At 43.1% G+C, this 22256-nt stretch overlaps 1 protein-coding gene across 2 annotated transcripts in view; it reads left to right on the plus strand.

Annotated features, from left to right (window-relative positions):
• MYRIP (myosin VIIA and Rab interacting protein) overlaps window positions 1-22256 on the plus strand; it is a 376824-nt gene that overhangs the window by 321216 nt on the left and 33352 nt on the right. For both annotated transcript variants that reach the window (XM_047875910.1, XM_047875911.1), the window contains exon 11: window positions 4448-4687. In XM_047875910.1, coding sequence (XP_047731866.1) covers window positions 4448-4687 — 240 coding nt within the window. The remainder of the gene's footprint in view (window positions 1-4447; window positions 4688-22256) is intronic.

Here is a 22256-nt window from a genome sequence, read left to right on the forward strand (position 1 = left end):
ATCAGTCCTCCAGCCCCTCCACTCTCTCCACTTTTGCCATCTTGGGGCACCTGTGGGGGAGCTTCTGTGTCCTTGTGGCTGTGTGGCCATCTTAGAGTTCAGCAGGGTCCCCTGGGTCCTTGCAGGTCTCTCCAGTGACGGGGTCCCTGTTCACGAAGTCATTCCCACCCCGCTGGCGTCCTAAGGCTTGAGAACCTGTGGTCTGTTCCCTGTGTGCCTGGCCAGAACTCAGTATCTCTCCCTCGGGCCGCCCCCCCTCCCCCGTGGCCGTCACCGTCATCACCCTTGGGACCCGGCTGTCCAGCCCCAAGTCAGCCGCTCCCTTCCCACCTGGGGAAACGCTACTAAGCTCACCTTCCGGCACCACCAATGATCTTCTGCGAGCCGGCTCCTGGATGCTCTCTGCACCACACAGGAGCCCGGGGAGACCAGGAGCCCCTTCGGGTCCCTCTGAGGCCCTTCCTCTGGGTCTGATTCAACCCTGGCACAGCAGCCCCAAATTAATACGGTCCAAAGGGTGAGAGGCCACAGGCAGCCTGTGAGGCTCCTTCTCCCTGGCCCCCAACTGAGGAGCAAGCAAAATCCAGCGTTTGAACTTTAGGGAACTTGAGTCTCTAGAAGCCTCTTCTCTCTTTCCGTAAAATCCAGCTTTCTGCATTATCCCCATGTTAAAGAGGTGGTGGGATGAGCTGGTCCATGATCCTTCCATTCTGGATCTATGCTCTTCTCCCCTGGGTAAAATGCTTAGGCTTGGCTAAGAAGAAGGAGGTGCGAAGCAGTGTTGTTTTAATGGCAACTGAAAAACGTTAGTTTCTTATTTTCAAAGTAATGTCATCCCATTATACATACCAATGCCGATCTATAAAGTGGAGTGGGCGGGACTGAGAGAAAGCACCAGTGGAAGGCAATTACGATTTTTAACCGATTATATAAAAAGTCTTATGCCCAGATACACATATTGCTATGTTATCCAGCTTGCCCTTCAGGAATTCCATTCTATGATTATTTTGTTTTTCGAGTCGCCAAAGTTTCTTAGAATTCTCCACTGTCTTCATAATGCTCCTGGTAATCTGTTTGAGTCACCGTCCAACATTTTCATTTTCAAGGTCCCTTTGAGGTACAAGAATATAGTCTTCAGGCTGGACATTCTGCAGCCCTTCTCATCTTCTCTAAACCTTCTGTCCAGGTTCCCAACAGACTCTGGAAACCAACTACCCTTCTCCCCCTTCCTTTGATTTCAACTGGAAGTTTGCTATTCCGTATTCGAGTAACGTGTATCTGTCTACTGTTGTCTTATCAGGAAGTAGGAGTATTTATTCTTTTCCTTGTTTCTTAGTCTTTTGGGGCCATGGATGCCAGTGAAAATCTGATGAAGGCCAGTAACCCTCTCCCTAGAAAATTGTGCATGGAAACTGAAGTGTGAAAACAGTATCAGGGATCCCCAGAGGCCAACCACAGACCTGTGTTAGCTGAGACCCCAACTTAACATCTATTGTTCCAGCTCTCATGGAGACTGACATTAAAATCAATACATGGGGAAAACCTGTAAGTTTATAACAGAGCAGGCATGATTCGATCCTTTGTAGACTGAAAACACAGACCCATTTTTCTTTAGAGATGTAACTATTTGTTGACGTACTTCATACTACGTAAATATTACAGGGCCAGATATTACTTAAGTTAGTTTTGAAGCTCTCGTGGCTTTTGATAATGATGCTTTCATCTACATTCATGGTACTACGTCTCCTGATGTCAGATCCCTGTGCGTACGACCACAGTGTTTATTGAACTCTGGGGCCATCGTGTATCATTAATACAATTCTCAACACTCAAATAACACTGGACATATATCCCGATAATCTCTAGGACTTTATCCTTTAAGATTCTACTCAGCTATCACCGATTCCTCTTTCTTTCCTGACAACATCCATCCGACGAACTAGGCGAGGGCTCCCCCTGAGTCTCATCAAATGCTCACGCGTGTGTGTGGTACCCCATGTGTCAAGATGACGTCCCTCCACCACCAGAGAATTTCACCAGAGCGGCATGGTTTTCACTCCCACCTGTGGGCTCCAGTGGCCAGCACGGGCCCAGCACATAGTAGGCATTCGGAATGCGTTTGCTGAATGTAGACTGAATCACCATTGACCAAGTCTTCAAAGGTTCCGGTGAGGTAAAGACATAAGCCAAAGCTAAAGAAAAGCAAACTGAAGTTAAGACGAATTGCTATTTCAGTGTGTTAAATCTGTTGAGTGAGCTGAAAAGAGGTTGCTGGATGTGGATTTGTGGCCAGTTGCTGACTTCCAGGCTAGTGTGGTGCACACCACAAGGCAGCAGCAAAACTGGTAGACAAGCTCAGCTCCTTGGGCTCATCCTTCGCCCTCTGCAGTCTGACCCAGGCCCATTTTCTCCTCCCTCCCAACCCCCCCCCCCACTCTCCCATTTCTGAGCCTATTCCTCCAGCTACACTAAGCAATCTTATGCTCCCTGGGTCTTACTGGCCCTGCTGCTTCCTCATCAAGAATGTCTGACCTGACATCTGCATATTAAAATGTTCCTCATCTTTCAAGAACCTACTCAGAGGCCATTCTCCCCATTGAGCTTCCCTGTATCCCCAGGCAAAAGAATTCCTCCTTCTCAAGCTCTCGGGGAGTACTGGTCACCTCCCATGAGGCCGGTTCATCACGGATTCTTGCTCAGGACCAGAAAAACAATCATTTCCAGTGGACTTTTTTTCTTTTATCAATCCAGTCAGGGGCTCTTTATTTTCATTTCTATGTCATCTGTTTGCTCCTACTCCCCTTTATATAGACTGCTGCCTTTAGCATCCGTCCAGTTACAACCGTATCAAGTAAATTTGATGTGCAAATGTCACAAAGAATGAAAGAATCTGTCACACATTTTTTAGCAGAACAGGACGGTCCCAATTCTTGCTATAATATGGTATATGATGAAGCCCTTCCTGTTGAATGGCCAACTGAATGAAAATTCCATATTTCCTTGTGTCCTTATAAATGCAGATTCTTTAGTGTGAGGAAATTCACCTTGAGGCACTATCATCTGAAGACTCTTGGGCTGACCTTTTACTCATACAGGCAACTTACCATCATTGTTAGCTCTGAAGCGCCGCTCTCCTTCTCTTTGAATTCATCCTCTGAGTCATCTCATCGTCATGAAATGTTGTTCTCTGTCACTTTCCTTCTCTTTGCCGTTATGAAAAATTTTGAATTCTCAACTGTATGCAGTGAGCTAAAAGCAGAGTCAAAACGGCGATGATTTGTTTCGTTACTGAATCATCCTTCCAGGCAATTCCATTCTTCTGTTGTATTATTTTGGTGTCTGTTAGCATAATTGGGCATAATTGATGAGTAATGATGGAAGATAATTCCCAGGACGATGAAAGAGCAAAATATTTCGAAAGATAGGAAAAAGAAGATCACAAAGATCCCGTCGTGTACCATAGATGGATGAAAGGGTCCAACGAACCCACGTAGTGATTACAAAATAGAATGAGTCATATTATTTTTTTAAAAATCAGTAAATTTTCTCTTTGTTCTTAAGAAAGCCTTCAAGAAAGAATAAAAACAATAAAGCGTCAAGCCTTATAAGTAGATAGAGCAACTCGAAGAGGAATTAAAGAACTGAAGTCTGGTCTAATGGACCCCAATGATTTGCTGAGGGTTATCTTGTTAAAATTCCATGCACATCTGTCCACCTTAAGGCCAAGGCCAGAGCAAGAGTCACAGTCTCCATGTCTTCAGGGATCTACTCCCAGAAGAAGCTTAGGAGATACCCACCAAGTGGACAGTAGGAGCCAAAGGTATCATTATTAAGCTGGGACTGTAATTATCAAAGGAAAGTCACACAGTATTGCTTACCTACCCACAAGGACCCGACACCATCTCAAAATCTTTGCCTTTTGCCCAGAATGCTGTCCTTCCCTGTCTCCCTTCTAGCTCGGTAACTGCTGCACTTGGTATGGCCATTTCCATGAGAAAGCTTCTTCCATCTTCTGGCCCTCCAGTGGCCCTTAGGGGGGCCTTCAGAGCATCCTTCCCCACCCCCTTCTCGGTACTTACCACCAGGACAGTTTAGCACCTGAGTTTTAGTGTGTCCCTTCCACAAGGGCTTCGCCAACCAGATGTCTCAGCCTCCTCCTACTCAGCTGCCTGGGTGGGCGCCCCGTAAGCATCTTGTGAGCGAAAAACGCTGAATTTGAACACGTTTCTGAGCACAGGCGCTCACCTGCATGGCCGCTTTAACGAAGCATTAAGGTGCGTGTATTTGCGTAAGTAAAAGTGGAAAGGAAAAGGCCATCTGTAGAGCAAGCAGGTCAGGTAAGAGAGCTTGATTTTCCTGGACAGTCCCTTCCCCGGGGGGTGATGGGGAACAAGCACCAGGACTCTGGAAGAGGAGTCCTCAGCTGCTGATTCTGACTTGCATTTAGGCATCCGGTGATTTGTCGGAGACCGACACCAACAACGACGCCAGGCACCCTCGGAGCCGGGCGGCTGCCACGGAAGAGAAACTGAGAAACAGGCTGTACGAGTTAGCAATGAAAGTGAGCGAGAAGGAGACCTCTTCGGGGGACGATCAGGAGTCGGAGCCCAAGACGGAGTCTCAGAACCCCAAGGAGAGTCTGTCCTCTGAAGACAACAGCCAGGGCATCCAGGAAGAGCTCAAGAAGGTAAGCACCGTGAAGCCACCGGTGGACAGCTTGTTTTGTGTGGCCGGGGTGCGGGGAAAGTTCTATATTTGTGCCGAAGTGTCCTGTGCCCCCAAAGAGCTGTCTTTCAAATGCCTATCCTGTGCACACGGGAGACCCCAGAAACCCCAGTTGTTTAGCACTGAGTAGTTCAAGCAGGAAAAGGGCCCCGTGTGGCCCGGGCCTCCCGAGCCCTGTTTCCTCCTCCTGCTGTCCTTCACCAGACAGCCCTTTACTTTCGAGACTATAATTTATTTTTTTTTAATTTTTTTAACATTTCTTTTTGAGAGACAGCGAGAGACAGAGTGTGAGCAGGGGAGGGACAGAGAGAGAGGGCGACACAGAATCCGAAGCAGGCTCCAGGTTCTGAGTTGTCAGCACAGACAACCCCACCCCAACCCAACCCCACCCCACCTCGAGCACCTACGGACATTGCTTGAAAACCACAGCGGGAAGGACCCCTGGCAGAAAGGGGGTCCCAGACCCCCTGCCCCCCAGTCAGTGCTCCACCCCCTGTCCTTCCCTCTACAGCTCCTCAGAGACATCCGTGCTAGACTTGGCCACATTAGAGTCGGGATAAGGCTGCTTCCAATGGAAGAGGAAGAAGCTAACATTTGCTGAGGGTCTCCTATGTGCCTGGTGCTTTGCTTATGTTAGTTCGTTCATTTCATAAAAACCCTCTGAAGACGCACAGGAGGAAACAGGCTTGTTCTGAAGGTACTTACCTGAGGCGCACAGCTAGTAAGTTTCAGAGCTGGGGCCGCTTCACAAACCTGCTTGGCCTTAAATCACAGGCTCCTTCGCTTACAGCAAGCTGCTTCTTCTGTAACTCAGATAAGATCTCGCCTAGAAACACTTAGATTTCTTTGCGCTTGTGGTCAGGTTTGTCCCCCTATTCTGAGAGTACATTACATAGGCTAACAAGTTACCGGTAGCCCATGTGAATGAGGGAAGAAGCCCTCTTCATCTGCTCTGTAGCCAGGCTGTTGGAGCCAAGCTCCGTAGTACAGTTGGGTGCCATGGGGGAGCCAGGCCAAGCCAGGAATGACCGCAGATGGTCAAGAGCAGGCCCAGAGGGGTGTGGGGACCATCTCCCATCGCTGAGCCGCCGAACCCTCCGACATCTCAGACTCTGCCTTTCACTCATTCCCACCCCACCCTCCATAACCTTTGAGTCCTTATACTCGTAAATCTATCAGGTCGCCTGCCTGTGGACAGTGCGCACATCTTTCCACTGGCCTGCCCGTGGGCTGGAGCATGGAGCTTGGCCCTCGCAGGCAGCCCCTCCCAGGGATGTGGGCTCCAACCCATTGCTTCCGCAATGGTAGTGGGCTTTGCTTCTCTCCGTTACTTGAACCAATACCCCATTACTGTCATCATTTGTCTGCCAGAACTAAGAGCCAGAGGGTAACTGAAGAATATCACATTATTTCTTACAACGGCTCTACATCCTACTGGCTTTGCTGCCTGATGGTCACAAGGCTCCAAAAACTCCCGCTGTTCTGGCATTCCAGACCCTGATGAGTCATGCACTCCCGCCCACCACCCCACCCTTCCATCAGCCAGCAGGCGTCACCTTCTGGAGGCACAGCCACCAATCTGCGCAGGGTTCTCCTGGGCAGAGAGTGAACAGGGAAAGGAGGAGCCAGTGGGCAAAAATCTTAGCTCCCCTATCCTTCCTCATGCCTCGCTGAGCAAGAAATGAGGAGAGTTGTTGAAAACGCTAGCTTTTATTCAAGCTCCCAAATATGTCCATGTCTCGAAATGTAAGTCTTTCCCCAGCCTATCATGAATCCGTGCATGAAAATATCAATCAGATCTGTTGTATGCAAAATTGCACACGAGCAAACACAAACAGATAATTAGCACATATCAGGCAGAGGGCTACTCTGGGATGGGAAAACACACACAGGTTTCTATCTTCAATATTATTTAGAAGCAAAAAGATACAGGGATAGGCTTCGCGATTAGACTCAGTTTGAATACCAACCATGCAACTTGCAAACTCTGTGAACTGTGGTTAATATCCTAACTCGCCGCCAGTGCTTTGAACAAGCTGGCGTACCCTACCCCCAGGCCGCTCCCCCCGTCCCTCCCGGCCCTGCGTGGTACTCCAGTCCTTTCTGCACTCAGCAGCCGGAACTGCCTTCCAGCCCCTGAGCTTTGCTCCCAACACCACCGACAGGCCCACACCTGCCTTGTTTTTCAGCTCCTCCCTGGGACCCATCCCAGGGCTTCATTGTTGGTTAGATAAACACATCTTGGCCCCATCTGTAAAAAGAGGATAATCATACCCACTAATAGAGTTGTAAGGGTTGAGTTATACAGCACTGGGTTTAGCACATGAGCAGGAGGCCAGCAAATATCACATCCCCTGGAACAACCTCCAGGAAAATAAACTGCACTGCTGTGAGATACCATCCGTCTGCTGGGACTGAAGGAACAGCTCTGCGCCTGGTTGCAGTCAGCACCTAGTACGTCAAGCCTAGGTCTGTAACCACCTTTGGGGCTTTGTCATGCGACGTAGAATGTAAGTGGAAAGCCAGGGCGTCAGAACGCCCCAGGTTCCCATCTTTAGGACCAGAATAACTGGGACTATCTCTGGGACGCCTGGGTGACCCAGTAGGTTAAGCATCCGACTCTTGATGTCAGCTCAGGTCATAATCTCGTGGCTCGTAAGTTCTATCCCCGCATCGGGCTCTGTGCTGACATTGCACAGCCCGCCTGAGATTCTCTCTCTTCTTCTGTCTCTGCCCCTTCTCTGCTTGCACTCTGTCTGTCTCAAAATAAATAAACCTAAAAAAAGAGAGAGAGAATAACCGTGACCTTGGCACAGCATGGTTTGGGAGTGGAACTCACTAAAGTGACTATTTCGGAAGCTGCCGGTGCTCCCCTAATCTTACTGTGGCAGTGCCCCCTGGCCCAAAGTCCAACTGCCTGCAGACACCTGACGCGGCAGGAGCCCCTCTTCCTGCACAGAAGGCAGGCTGGGAGCGAGAAGAAAGTAAATGCTCTCCAGCTATTTGGCCCCCACTGGCATGATGATTCTGGGGCAGAGCTACACTGACTCCCCGAGCCTCCCCGGCACGCTGAGCTCTGGGCACCCACGCTGATGAGCCGTCCCTATTGACTCCCTTCCCATCCCTGCCCCACTTCCCCCTCCTCCACCACTACTTCCCCAGGATCACCTCCCGAATGAACTAAATCCCTATCTCAGATCGGCTTCTGGGTGAAGCCAGACTAGGCCAGTAACCAAACAGGAGAAATGTAGGGTCCCCGATTGGCAAGTACTCCAGGGTTGCGACCGTACGTCGGTGTTCACACGTAGGCAGTGAGGAAATCCAGATGCCCGATTGGCTGCTAATGGCCTTTGCCTTACTAAGAGGAGCCTTGCCTCACACAGAGAGAGCTTTGCTCAGGCCCTACTGTCCCCTGCCTCCACCACTGGCCCTGCTCCCCAGGAGCCAAAGCAGAGGAATGTGCCTGTTCCCATAGACACATGACATCAGTGGCTGTTTAGTGTCCTCAGTATGATGACCCATGTGGGAACTGGGACTTCAGAATCCTATCCAACAGCAGAAGAACCATTTCAGAAACATTCTTTATCTTTCTTTTTTTAAATGTTTGTTTATTTTTGAGAGAGAGAGAAAGGGTGCACGCACGAGCGGGGGAGGGCAGAGAGAGGGCGACACAGAATCCGAAGCAGCCTCCAGGCTCTGGGCTGTCCGCACAGAGCCCAACACAGGGCTCAGACTCATGAACCATGAGATCATGACCTGAGCCGAAGTTGGATGCTTAACTGACTGGGCCACCTAGGTGCCCCTGAAACATGCTTTACCTTGATGGGAGTGAGCCCTTTGCTGTAGGCAAACTTGTCATATAGGTGGCACTTGGGGGATAGTCAGCACCATCTGCATTTTAACCAACTGTAGAACAAGTCTGTGGAGCTTGGGGCAAGCCCAGAAACCTCTTGGGAACCGGATTCCCAAAGAGTCGTTCTTTCCTTAAGTCATCGTATTCCGTCAAACCTCAGTGGTCAGTCCTACAAACCATGTGATCCTTCGAGCCCAGGAGTGAGCACTTACTTCTCCTCTACCACTGGGCAGGTGGTCATGCCGATGGTTCTGGCAGAAAAGTCATGGACAAAGCGGTTCTTAGAACTGTCTGCTTCTAGGTATGCAAGCGCAGCATTCCTGAGAGAAGGAGCGAAAGAATGGCTAAGAACTCCTGGCCTGAGTTTGGAGACTACTTTCAGGGGCTGGATCTCCTGTAAGCCCCCTAATCTTTCCAGGCTTGGAGCAGTGGTCCCCAATGTCCCTTCAGGCTCCAAAGTCCCATGGGTCTAGATATGTAACAGATTAGATGGATTTTTGTTTCCTGACATAAGTATCATTTATGACACTGTTTATATGACAAAAGATGTCCATGGAATGTTGAGTGTCTGTTGAAGGCCCAAATTAGTAAATTCTTACATTATAAGCAAATGTCTGTATATCCAGGCTCCTAAAAGCATTTTATTTAAAGTGGCTTTGTTTATTATTATTATAAGTGGCTGGATCATTGTGCTTTGCTTTCCAACGGAGTCACAGACTTGCACATATCACCCATATTTATAGTTTCTTGAAACAATTTTAAAGTATTAAAGTATTAAGTATTAAGTATTAAAGTATTAAGTATTAAGACTTCCCTGAACTATTAAATGACTTTCTCCCCAAACAAGAGACAAATTTGTGTATCTCCTGGCTGTTCCCCATTTACTAACCTCAAGGGACAGAAAAACACAATCCTGGTCAATGATCAAGGAGACCGATCTGTTAACTGTTCCAGAAAACCTAGAGCCTTGGGTTTCTAAAGTTTAATGTGCTTGTGAAAAACTTTTCGTTGATATCAGTGTTGACATAAAGGCAAGTTTGTCCACATGTGTCACACCCCGTAAAATAACTCGCCATTCACATAAGGATCCAGTGTCTTTCAACCAAGGTCATATTCTATTTGAGAAGAATGTCTTGATCTTCAGTTGGTGCCAGAGAGAATATAGTGTTAGATACTGACTTGTATCTTACAAGTGACTCATCTCAGTAGGCCTGTGCCTGTTGAAGAATTAGAGCCTCTTTTCTAACTTTCCATTTAACCGTTGGGGTGGCGGGGAGAAGCTTTAGCCATCCACTGAGAACTACAGCTCTTATCCACGGTGCTTGAACAGGTGAGGAGGCTCCATACCACTCAGGATGTCTTGGCGTCACTGATTCCCACAACCGTATCCTGTGTGTGTATGGGGAGGTGCCTGGCTGCCTGCCTGGGAAGAGTTCCAGGTTCTCTCCTGGATCACTGGGGTTGCAGCAGAACACCATCTTCCCTTGGCAGAAGATGAACTGACTGGAGAAAGATTGTCCAGAACTCCAGTGCAAAGATTCCTTAACGTCTCTGTCAAATGCAGGTATTATCTGAAAGGCCAGGAAAAACTGAGGTTGCCTCAGCGACAGCAATAGAATGGGACATAGGACAGATGTGGTTGGAAGAGAGAAAGGCAGAGTTGCCCTAGAAGGCTGCAAATAGGAAAGCACTGGTTCAGAGTTCTTGGCCCACAAAAGCTCAAAAGTAGGATCCCCTGGGGAAATGGGACCACAGGAGGTAAGAAGGGAGAGAGACCAAAGAACATACTGTGTGCAGGCAGCTCCCCAGAATAAGTAGGAGTGTGCTCTTGGAAAACACTTCTGGGTGGAGAGAATATAGGAACAAAAGAAAGAAATATATACCAGTCTGACCTACAAACACAAATACCAAAATCCTAAATAATTAGCAAACTAAATGTTGTAATATTCGAATTGCATGCCCACACAACTAACACATTTATTCTCAGGATGAAAAAGTGGTGGCAATAGCAGGACACCCCACTGTTTTAATAAATTGCTTAGTAAATACTGTTTTTTTAAAAACACACGATAATCCCAACTGATGCCAAAATGGCCCTTGGAAATATTCAACACATATTCCATTAAAAGAAAAAAAAAAAAACTCCCAATGAAATAGATAATTCTAATGAAGGATATTCATCTCAAAGCACCTAGGGAGTTTTTCCTTAATGAGAACTCGTTGTAAATATCAAAAATGTCTTGAATATTATAATATTTCATTATTGATCAAATCCATATATGATGAGTCATGAAGGCAAATTATTTTGCATAAATGCTTATCTTGTTAATCAAAAGAGCATGTACATGCATTTGAAAAATAAGTATGTGTGGCTTTAAGATTTATGTAAAATTATAGGTGAATAATTTGATATTTGTAATGATTTTTTTAAATATTGAGTATTTTAAGAGAAGTAAATGAGCAAAACGGACCAGACAGAAGAAATTGGCAAAGTGGTCAAAGAACTATCATCAGAAAGAAGATAGTCCCCATGATCTTGCCAATAAAATCCATTAATCGTTCATGGTACCAATTACTCCCATATGATTTAGCATTAAAAAATTAAAGGTATACAAGTCCACTTTATTTATTTAAAAACTTTGTCTGAGTCTAACCCAAAAGTCACATATGACCAAAAATTTGCATACTATCTCACTGGTTGATAAATATTCAAAAATTCTTCTTAATATGTTAACAAAATGTTTCCAGCTGCATATTAAAATAATAATTTACAGTGGCCAAGTAGGATTTTGTCTAGGAATGTAATCACATCAATTTTAGGAAACCTGTTAATACTTTTCATTATATTCACAGATCAAAGGGGGAAAACATAATTATTTTGATAAATTTCCAGATTGGTGTTTAACATGTAGTAGGAAATTCATGAACACTCATAAGTATTGAGTGAAAAATAGTTGATAAATTGGAAGATAAAAACTCAACAGTAATGACCCTTTTGAGTCTCGCTGGTCTCTTTAGGAATTTGATGAAAACTATATGCTGCTCTCCATAAACCTGTAAAGAATGAAAAGGATTTGGATAGAGTCCCAGGATGAGTCTCACTCACTTATGCATCAAGTAACAGGAATACAGAGCCCAGGCCCAGCTGTGGACCTGATGTGTCCCATCAGCCAGCTGCAGCCCATCTCAGCCATGGTCTAGAAGCCCCTGGAGAACACTGACCTAGACAATTGCACATATATGCGGTTAGGAATGTGGAAGGTCCAGGAGTCCATCAGAGAAGTTCCAACATCCTGTTGGAGCAAACCCAATCCGAGCCTGGACACGTTGGCGATGGTCAAAGTAACAGTTTGACTTTACCTGCCTCACCCCTCCCCCAGGGTGGCACATGGCCCATGATGTCTCCCATGGGGGAAAGTAAGAGCATGTGAGTGAGCACCCCACCTCCCCAGCTGTGCAGGACACTACCAAAGAGGTCAGTTTCTCGCTTGCCCCATCCAGAATACTGAGTCATAAGCTACATGAGTAGGGCTGGCGAGAAGCTACAGGAACAGCAGCCAGGGCTCAGAATGTATCAGATGGACTCAGATCCTGTTAACTGCATCATGGACTCTTTCTAGAGTCCTGCCCACCACTAGGACACCTCATCCACAGGCTCCCCAACAAGGATACCCCCAGTGGCTGCGGTGAGAGGAAGCTTTGCCAGATGGCTAGTGAGCATGCACACAAAGCAGGACTGAACCTGTGAGTACGGGAGAGGACACAGACTTGATAACAGCACTGCCCTTTGGAAAGCAAAAGGCAGGCTGTCAGCACTCAGCCTGGTGCACTGCAGAATTGAGAGAAGGCATACAAGTTCAAGAATTCTGCCTCAGGAGGGAGGAAGAAGTGTAGAGCATGAGTATCCATAGAAGGTCTGAGAAAGCCTCAGAATCCCTAGTAAAGCTGCTGGAAGGTATTTCTCTCCTGAAGTCAGCCAGTAAAGATTGGAGGAGGTGACTGCTACTTCAAATGCAAAGACAGCAACACGACTTAAAGGAACATGGAAAATCAAGGACACGTGATGCCACCAGAGGATCAGAATAATCTTTCAGTAACTGACCCCAAAGATATGGATATCTGTGATTTACCTGGTAAAGAATTCAAAACAGCTTTTTATTTATTTATTTATTTATTTATTTATTTACAGAAAGAGAAAGCACATGCAAGTGGGGAACAGAAGGAGAGAGAGAATCCCAAGCAGGCTGTATGCTCAGCACAGAGCCCGATTCGGGGCTCAATCCCATGACCCTGGGATCATGCCCTGCGCAAAAATCAAGAGTCAGACGCTCAACTGACTAAACCACCCAGGCACCACAAAACAGCTTTTAAAGGAAGCTCAATGAGCTATGAGAAAATACAGAAAGTTAATTCAACAAAAGTAGGAAAACAGTGCATAAAACAAAATGAGAAGTTTAACAAAGAGGCAGAAATCATAAGAAAGAACCAAACAGAAATTCTGGAGCTGAAGAACACAATGAGTGAAATGAAAGCTGCAGTAGAGAATATCAAGGGCAGAATGGATCAAGCAGAGGAAAGAATATGTGAAGTAGAAGACAGGACCTTGGAAAGTATCCAGCCAGAGAACAACAAAGGAAAAAGAATGAAAAAGAGTGAAGAGAGCCTATGAACTATGGGATACTATCAAGAGAAGCAATCTGTGAATTACTAGAGACCAAGAAGGAGAAGAGAGGGAGAAGGGGCAAAAAGCTTATTTAAAAAAATAATGGTTGAGAACGTCCCAAATCTGAGGAGAGATTTGACCATCCAAGTTCATGAAGCTCATAAGCCCCCAAAAAGGTCAAAAATATTTTCTCCGAGGCACATAATAATAAAACTAACAAAAATAAAGGACCAAAAGAGAATCCCAAAAACAGCAGGAGAAAAGAAACTTATCACTTATAAGGGAATCTTCATAAGGCTATCAGCAGATTTCTCAGCAGAAACCTTACAGGCCAAGATGGAGTATAATGAGGTACTCAAAATGCTGAAAGAAAAAGAAAAGAAAAGAAAGAAAAGAAAAGAAAAGAAAAGAAAAGAAAAAAGAGAAGAGAAAAGAAAAAGGGCACCTGGGTGGCTTAGTCTGTTAAATATTGAACTCTTGATTTTGGCTAAGGTCATGATCTCAGAGTGGTGAGATCAAGCCCCACACTGGGCTCCATGCTGGTCATGAAGCCTACTTAGGAGTCTCTCTCTCCCTCCCCCACTGCCCATCCCCCTCCTAAAAAGTGCTGGAAAAAAAACCCTGCCAACCAAGAATACTTTAACTGGCAAAGCTTTCCTTCAGAAATGAAGTAGAGATAAAGACATTCATTCCCAAACAAAAGCTAAGAGAGTTCAGCAACACTAGACCTGCCTTACAAGAAGTGCTGAAAGTTCTTCAAGCTGAAATGAAAATTCACTAATTAATAATATGAATGAATTAAAATATACAACACACTGATAAAGGTAAATATACAGTCAAATTCAGAATACTCTGATACTGTAATATGGTAGTGTCTTAACCACTTAATGCTAGTAAAAAGACTAAGGACAAAAATATTAAAATTAACTTATAGCTACAATGATTTGCTAATGAATACACAATATAGAAAGAGGTAAATTGTGACATCAAAAACATAAAGGGGGAGAATAGAGGGTAGTTTTGTATGCCATTGAAGTTAGGTTGTTATCAGCATAAAGTAGACTGCTATATCTAGAAGATGTTTTGTGTAAGCCTTATGATATAAAGCAAAATCTATAGTAGAGACACAAAAGATAAAGAGATGGGAGTCAAGGCGTACCATGACAGAACGTCATCAGTTCCCAAAGGAAAACAGCAAGAGAGGAAGAAAGGAACAAGAGAACAACAAAACAGCTAGAAACCAGTTAATAAGATACATTCATTAGTCCTTACCTGTGAATAGTTACTCTACATGTAAGTAGATTAAATTCACCAATTGAGACACAACTATCCACTGCCTACAAAGGACTTACTTCAGCTTTAAGAACACACATAGGCTTGAAGTAAAGGGATGAAAAAAGACGTTCCATGAAAATGGAAACCAAAAGAGAATAGAGGTAGCTGTAATTATATCAGACAAAATAGACTTTAACTCAAATGCTATAATAAGAGGCAATGTCATTCTAGAATGATAAAGGATTCAATTCATTAAGAGCATATAAATTCATAAATATATATGCACCCAGTATTGGAGCATTTAAATATATTAAGCAAATACAAACAGGTCTGATGAGAGAAATAAATAACAATACAATAAGAGTAGGGGAGAGACAGAAAATCAATAAGGAAAGGTTGGATTTGAACTATACTTTAGACCAAATGGACATTTGCACCATTCCATCCAATAGCAGCAGAACACACATTTTTTTCAAGCTTACATGGGGCATTCTTCAGGACAGAACATATGTTAGGTCACAAAACAAGTCTTAACAAATTTAAAAAGGTTGATATCATACTAAATTTCTTTTACAGCCACAGTGGTATAAAACTAAAAATCAATAACAGGAGGAAAACAGGAAAATTCACAAATATGTGGAAATTACACAACGCACTCCAAAAAATCAGTGGGTCAAAAAAGAAATCAAAAGGGAAATAAAAAAATACACTTCAAACAAATGGAAATGGAAACTAAATATACCAAAACTTATGGAATTTGGCAAAAGCAATTCGAAGAGGGAAGTTTATAGTATTAAATGCCTACGTTAAAAAATAAAGATCTCAATAAACAACCTAACTTTATACTTCAAGGAACTAGAAAAAGAAGAACAAACTTGGGCGCCTGGGTGGCTCAGTCAGTTAAGCGTCCGACTTCAGCCCAGGTCATGATCTCGCGGTCCATGAGTTCGAGCCCCGCGTCGAGCTCTGGGCTGATGGCTCAGAGCCTGGAGCCTGCTTCTGATTCTGTGTCTCCCTCTCTCTCTGCCCCTCCCCTGTTCATGCTCTGTCTCTCTCTGTCTCAAGAATAAATAAACGTTAAAAAATTAAAAAAAAAAAAGAACAAACTAAGACCAAAGCTACAGAAGATAAGGAAATAACAAAGAACAGAGCAGAAATAAATGAAATAGAGTCCAGAAGGCAATAGAAAAGATCAGTGAGGGGTAGCTGGGTGGTGCAGTTTGTTGAGCGTCCAACTCTTGAATCAGCTCAGGTCATAAGCTCATGGTTCATGGGACTGAGGCCTGCATCAAGGTCCATATTGACAGCCCAGAGCCTGCTTGGGATTCTCTTTCTTCTGTCTGTCTCTGCTCTTAACCCAACTCGCGTGTGCTCTCTCTCTCTCTCTTTCAAAAAATAAACATTACAAAAAAAGAAAAGAAAAGATCAATGAAATTAGAGCTTGTTTTGTGGGTAAAATCAAAATAGACAAACCTTTAGCTAGACTAAGAAAAGGGAGAAAAGACTCAAGTAAAATCATAAATGAAAGAGGAGACATAACAACCTATATCACAGAAACACAAAATACCATGAGAGAATATTATGAACAATTATATGCCAACAAATTGGATAACCTAGAAAAAAATGAATGAATTCCCAGGAATACAGAACCTACGAAAACTGAATCATGAAGAAAAATCATGAGTCATCATAGGAAATCTAAATAGCCAATAATGAGTACTGAATCAGTAATCAAAAGCCTCCTAACACAGAAGAGCCTAGGACCAGATGGCACAGTGGTTCATTCTACCAAACATATAAAGAAGAATTAATGCCAATCCTTCTTAAACTCTTGCAAAAACTTAAGAAGAGGGAGTACTCCCAAAGTGATTTCATGAGGTCAGCATTACCCTTTTACCATAGGCAGATAAGGACACTATAAACTACAGGCCAATACCCCTGATGAATATAGATTCAAATATTCTCAACAAAATATTAGCAAACTGAATTCAACAACACATTAAAGAATCCTACACCATGATCAAGTGAGATTTATCCCTGGGATGCAAAGGTGGTTCAACATATGGAAACCATTAAATATAATATACTACATTAATATAATGAAGGATAAATCCTTGATCCTCTCAGTAGATACAGAAAAAGCATTTGACCAAATTCATCACCCTTTCATGATAAAAACCCTCAACAAATTGTGTATAGAAGGAGCATACCTCGACATACCTCAGAGATGACAAGCCACAGCTAACATCATACTCAGTGGTGAAAAACTGGAAGCTTTTCCTCTTTTACAAAGGGGCCCACTCTTACCACTCCTTTTCTATATATTACATGAAGTCCTATCCAGAATGATCAGGTAGGAAAAAGAAATAAAATGCATTCAATTTGGAAAGGAAGAAGTAATATTGTCATTGTTTTCAAGTGATATGAGCTTACATAGAGAAAACCCTAAACACTCCACCAAAAAACTGTTAGCACTAACAAAAGAATTCAGTAGATTTGTGGGATACAAAATCAACATACAGAAGTCAGTTGTGTTTTTAAATACTAACAAAGAAACAGCTGTAAAAGAAATAAAATCATCTCATTCGTATTAGCATCAAAAACAATAAAGTGCTTAGGAAGAAATTTAACCAACTAAGTGAAGGATCTGTACTCTGAAAATTATGACTTTGATGAAAGAAATTGAAGATGACGCAAACAAATGGAAAAATACCCCATGTGCATGGATCAGAAGAATTAATAGTTAAAATGTTCATACAATGCAAATCCATTTATAGAATCGATGCAGTCCCCATCAAAATTTTATCAAAATTCCAATAACGTTTTTCACAGAAATGGAACAAACAATCCTAAAATTTCTGTGAAACCACAAAAGACCCCAAATAGCCAAAGCAGTCCGGAGAAAGAAGAACAAAGCTGGAGGCATTGCACTTCTTGATTTCAGACTATGCTTCAAAGCCAGAGATGTGAAAATAGTACGGTACTAGCATAAGCAGAAACATACAGGTCAATGACACAGAATCACGAGCCCAGAAGTAAACCCTCAAATACTCAGCTAGGAGTACGGAATGGTAAAAGGATAGACTCCAATAAACAATATGGGGAAACTGGATAACCTCATGCAGAAGAATGAAAATGATCCCCTGTCTTATACTACTCACAAAAATTAACCTGAAATGAATCAAAGACTGAAACTCTAAAACATCTCAAGAAACAGAGGGAAAAATTTCCTTGACATTAGCATGGCAATGATATGACAATACAGCACCAAAAGCACAAGCGACAAAATAATAAGGAACTACATCAGACTAAAAAGTTCTTGAATAACAAAAGAAACAGTCAACAAAAGGAAAAGGCAACCTACAGAATGAGAGAAAATATTTGTAAACTGTCTATGTGATAAGGGTTAATATCCAAAATATATAAGGAACTCATACAATTCAATAGCCAAAAAAAAAAAAAAAAAGCAAAACAACCTAATTTAAAAGTGGGCAGAGGAATTCAGTAGATATTTTTCCAAAGAAGACATACAAATGACCAAGAAGTAGGTGGATAAAAAGAACCCTTAACATCACCAGTCATCAGGGACATCCAAATCAATACCACGTTGATATATCACCTCACACCTGTGAGAATGGCTGTCATCAAAAAGATAGGAGAAAACAAGTGTTGGTGAGGATGTGGAGAAAAGGGAACCCTTGTGTATACGGTTGATGGGAATGTAAATTCGTGCAGTTATTGTGGGAAACAGTATAGAGGTTCAACTACCATGTGGTCTAGTCATCCAACTTCTGAGCATTTATCAGAAGGAAATGAAATTGGGATCTGGAAAAGATATCAGCCCTCCCATGTTTATGGCAGCATTATCCAGTAGCCAAGATATGGGAACAATCTAAGTATCCATCTACAGATGAATGGATAGAGAAAATGTGGCATATTGGTACAATGGAGTATTATTCGGCCATGAGGAATAAGGAAATCTTGCAATTTGTGACAAACTTGAGTGTTATGCTAAGTGACATAAGTCAGAGAAAAATAAATACTGTATGATCTTACATGTGAAATCTAAAAAAGCTGAACTCATAGAAACCAAGAGTAGAATGGTGGTTGCCAGGGTCTGTGGGATGGATGGAATGGGGAAATGTTGGTCAAAGAGTACAAACTTCCCAGTTATAAGATGAATAAGACCGGAGAATCATACAGTGTGGTGACTATAGTTAACAATACTGTATTATATACTTAAAAGTTGCTAAGAATAAACCTTAAATGTTCTCACTATACACCAAGAAAAAAAAAGGATTATATGAGATGATTGAGGTAGTCACTAACCCTATTATGGTAATTCATTCAAAATATATAAGTGTATCAAATCCTGTTATACACCTTAAATTTACACAATGTTTTGTCTCAATTATATCCCAATAATTCTGGAGGGAAAAGATAAGTTGATTTTTCACAAACCATAAAATTAAAGGACAAATAACTGGAAAGACATATTGCTTAAATATATAATGGGCAAAAAATTAATAGCCTCAGAACGCTAATGGATAAAAGGGCAATGCATGTAAGCAGGCAATTCACCAAAAAGAGGAAGGAAGGAAGGAAGGAAGGAAGGAAGGAAGGAAGGAAGGAAGGAAAGGAAGGAAGGAGAAAGAACGTGAATGACCAATAAGCATGTGAAAAAAATATCTCACTTCATCTGTATTTCAACTGTATTCAATACAACACCTAGCCCAGAACTTAGCATATGGTTTGCGCATTCGTCTTTCCCGTTCAACAAGTGCACAGTGAGGCTCTGGGAAGGCAGCCATGAACAGGGCAAAGCTCATCATTCGTTTAGACAAGCAACAGAAATGCAAATTGAAATAACGAAATGTCACTTTGCCTAACAAATTGGACGATTAAAAAGAACGATGACCAAAGTCGGTAAGAGCTCAGGGAAGCAGGCAGTCTAGGAGACACAAAATAGTAGGGGCACATGTTAGCACAGTGGTAACTGGGTAACTCTGAGCAATCAAAGGGGGCATAGCATTCGATCCAGCAATTAGTTGTACTTTCCATGCTTCATCCTACAGAAAAACCGAACAAGCAGCCAAGGGTATATCAGTGCAGTTCACCAAGCATCGTGTTATTCTTGTAGGGAAACAATGACCTTACTGTCCAACAACAAGGGATTTGGGGGAATGGAGGGGGATGGGGTCCAGAAAACAGATGGGGCATCAGCACTGGAATAGCAGACAGATTTGGTCCAGACGCAAGGAAGTGCATAAATTTGATGTCAGGAAGTTGGAGAAGTCTTATGTTCTGGGTTTTTCTCCCACTCTCTGAACTAGAAGGCAAGTCTGTCTTCTGAAGGTGAGGGGGTATTGGAATTGAAGTTTCAAGGTTTGAAACAGCTCTAGCATAGAAAGGGAAAGGAAACAGTGTGGGCAAATAGGAAGGGTCCCCACACGGCGAGGAAGGCCTGGGTGAGATCAGTGACCACAAACATTCACCTGAGACATAAAGAGCAAGTAACCTTGAGCAAAATAAATGCAAAATGAAAATCCATTCTATTTGAAGAAAAGGTCTGTTAGTAGCAGGTGTATTCATAAATCCACATCATTCAGCAAACTTACATAGGACAACTCAAGTGTCAATTCTAGGATTTACATTACAACTCTTCATATCAAGCGTTTCTAATTTAACCATTAATTTGCAGTGAAATTTGTAGATGAATCTCAACCCAAGTTTGGGAGTTGGGGAGAGCAAATAAAATGGAAACAAATTACATATATATATATATATATATATATATATATATATATGTATATATATATATATACACACACACACATATATATGATATATAACAATTATATATAACAATTATATATATAACATATAACATATATATAAATATAACATATATAATATATAACAATTATATATATATATATATATATATATATAAAAACTTAAAACTTAAGAAAACTGAAGTTCTCCAGGAAACCTAGCAGTCTGATGGAAGAAAAGATAATGTAAGAGAATTCTTCCAAAATTAGGGTAGAAGTTTAATGTTGGTCAAATCAACATCTGAACCAGATGTTTTTTAAACTTTTCAAATGGATTCAAAAATCATCGGATAGGGAAGAAAGTCAAGAATAGTTGAGAAATATTTAGAAAAACTAATGAAGATGACCCCTGTATTAAGATATCACAGTATGCTTTAAAGGCACAGTAATTAGGGGTGACTCAGTCGGTTAAGCATCCAACTCTTGATCTCAGCTCAGTTCGTGATCTCAGCGTCATGAGTTCAAGCCCTGCATTGGGCTCTGTGCTGGGTTTGAAGCCTACTTTAAAAAAAAAAATTAAAAGGGCACCCGGGTGGCTCAGTCAGTTCAGCATCCGACTCTTGGTTTCATCTCAGGTTATGATCTCACAGTTCATGGGTTTGAGCCCCACATCAGGCTCTGTGCTGATGGCACAGAGCCTGCTTGGGATTCTCTCTCTCCCTCTCTCTCTGCCCCTTCCCTGCTTGTGCTCTCTCTCTCTCAAAATAAATACATAAACTTAAAAAAAATAAAGTCCTAGTAATTAAATTTGTGAGATAGTGATACAAGATACAATGAAATAGTCCAGAAGTACAGTCTAGAATATATTAAAATTTAACTCACGATTTATCTCATGATTCCCACCCACCTGTCACCCCTGTTTGGAAAAAGAACGCTTTCTAATAAATGGTGTTGGGACAAACATTCACTAGTTATTTGGAAGAGGGGAAGATGCAGCCAGAGAAGAACCTCCTTAATTTTCCCTCCAATGAAGGAATGAATGGATCTTCCTGGTCTGCAGGCCCAACAGGACTTATGGGAGACAATAAAGGAAGATTAAAGCTCTGGAGTCTGAATCCCTGTTCGCTTGCCATTTATCCAACAAATAATGGCTGAACTATTCCAAGAGCTGCAATACAGCAGGGATAAGAGAGAAGAGTCCCCTGTCTCGTGGCATTTACCTTCTGCTGAAGGAGGCAGCTGAGAAAGATGTAAACAGGTTGAGGGCAAGGTGTCAAATAGAGGTAAGAGCTCAAAAGAAGGTTAAGCAGGGCAGTGATGGAGGGGGTTGGGAGGAAGGCGAGTCCTGGAAGGTCTTTTCAGACACCATTCTGGCCAAGTGTCCCCTGGATCGAGATCTGAAGGGCAAGACGGAAGAAGGCAGGCAAAGATCGAAAGGGAGCACTTTCCAGGCAGAGGAACACAAGCAAAGCCATACTTTGGAAATGACCTGGACAACTTTAAGGAACAGATTAAAGAGCCAGGGTGGCCCGAGCACCGTGGCAAAGGGGAGGGCAGTGAGGGAAGGTGACAGAGGGCCAGGCGGGGAACTTCTGCTTTGACATAGGGGACGTCTGGGAAGGTGTCAGCAGAAGTGACAAGGAGGACCTTACATTTACCAAGATCACCCAGGCTGCCATGTGCCACTTCCGTCCCCAGTGAACGTGGAAGGTGGTTTCACGTCCCACTAAGCTTCTGTAGATGTGAGCATGTTCCTGGGCAGCATGTCCACTACCGCCAGCAGTGGAGAAATGTTTCCAATCAGGATCAGGAACTAATTTTTTTAAGTTTTTATATATTTATTTTGAGAAAGAGGGAACAAGCTAGGGAGGGGAAGAGAGAAAGGGAGAGAGAGAGAGAATCCCAAGCCATTTCTGCACCGTCAGCACAGAGCCTGGTACGGGGCTTGAACCCACAAACCGTGAGA

Source organism: Prionailurus viverrinus, chromosome C2 (assembly GCF_022837055.1).
Source record: "Prionailurus viverrinus isolate Anna chromosome C2, UM_Priviv_1.0, whole genome shotgun sequence".
Taxonomy (NCBI): domain Eukaryota; kingdom Metazoa; phylum Chordata; class Mammalia; order Carnivora; family Felidae; genus Prionailurus; species Prionailurus viverrinus.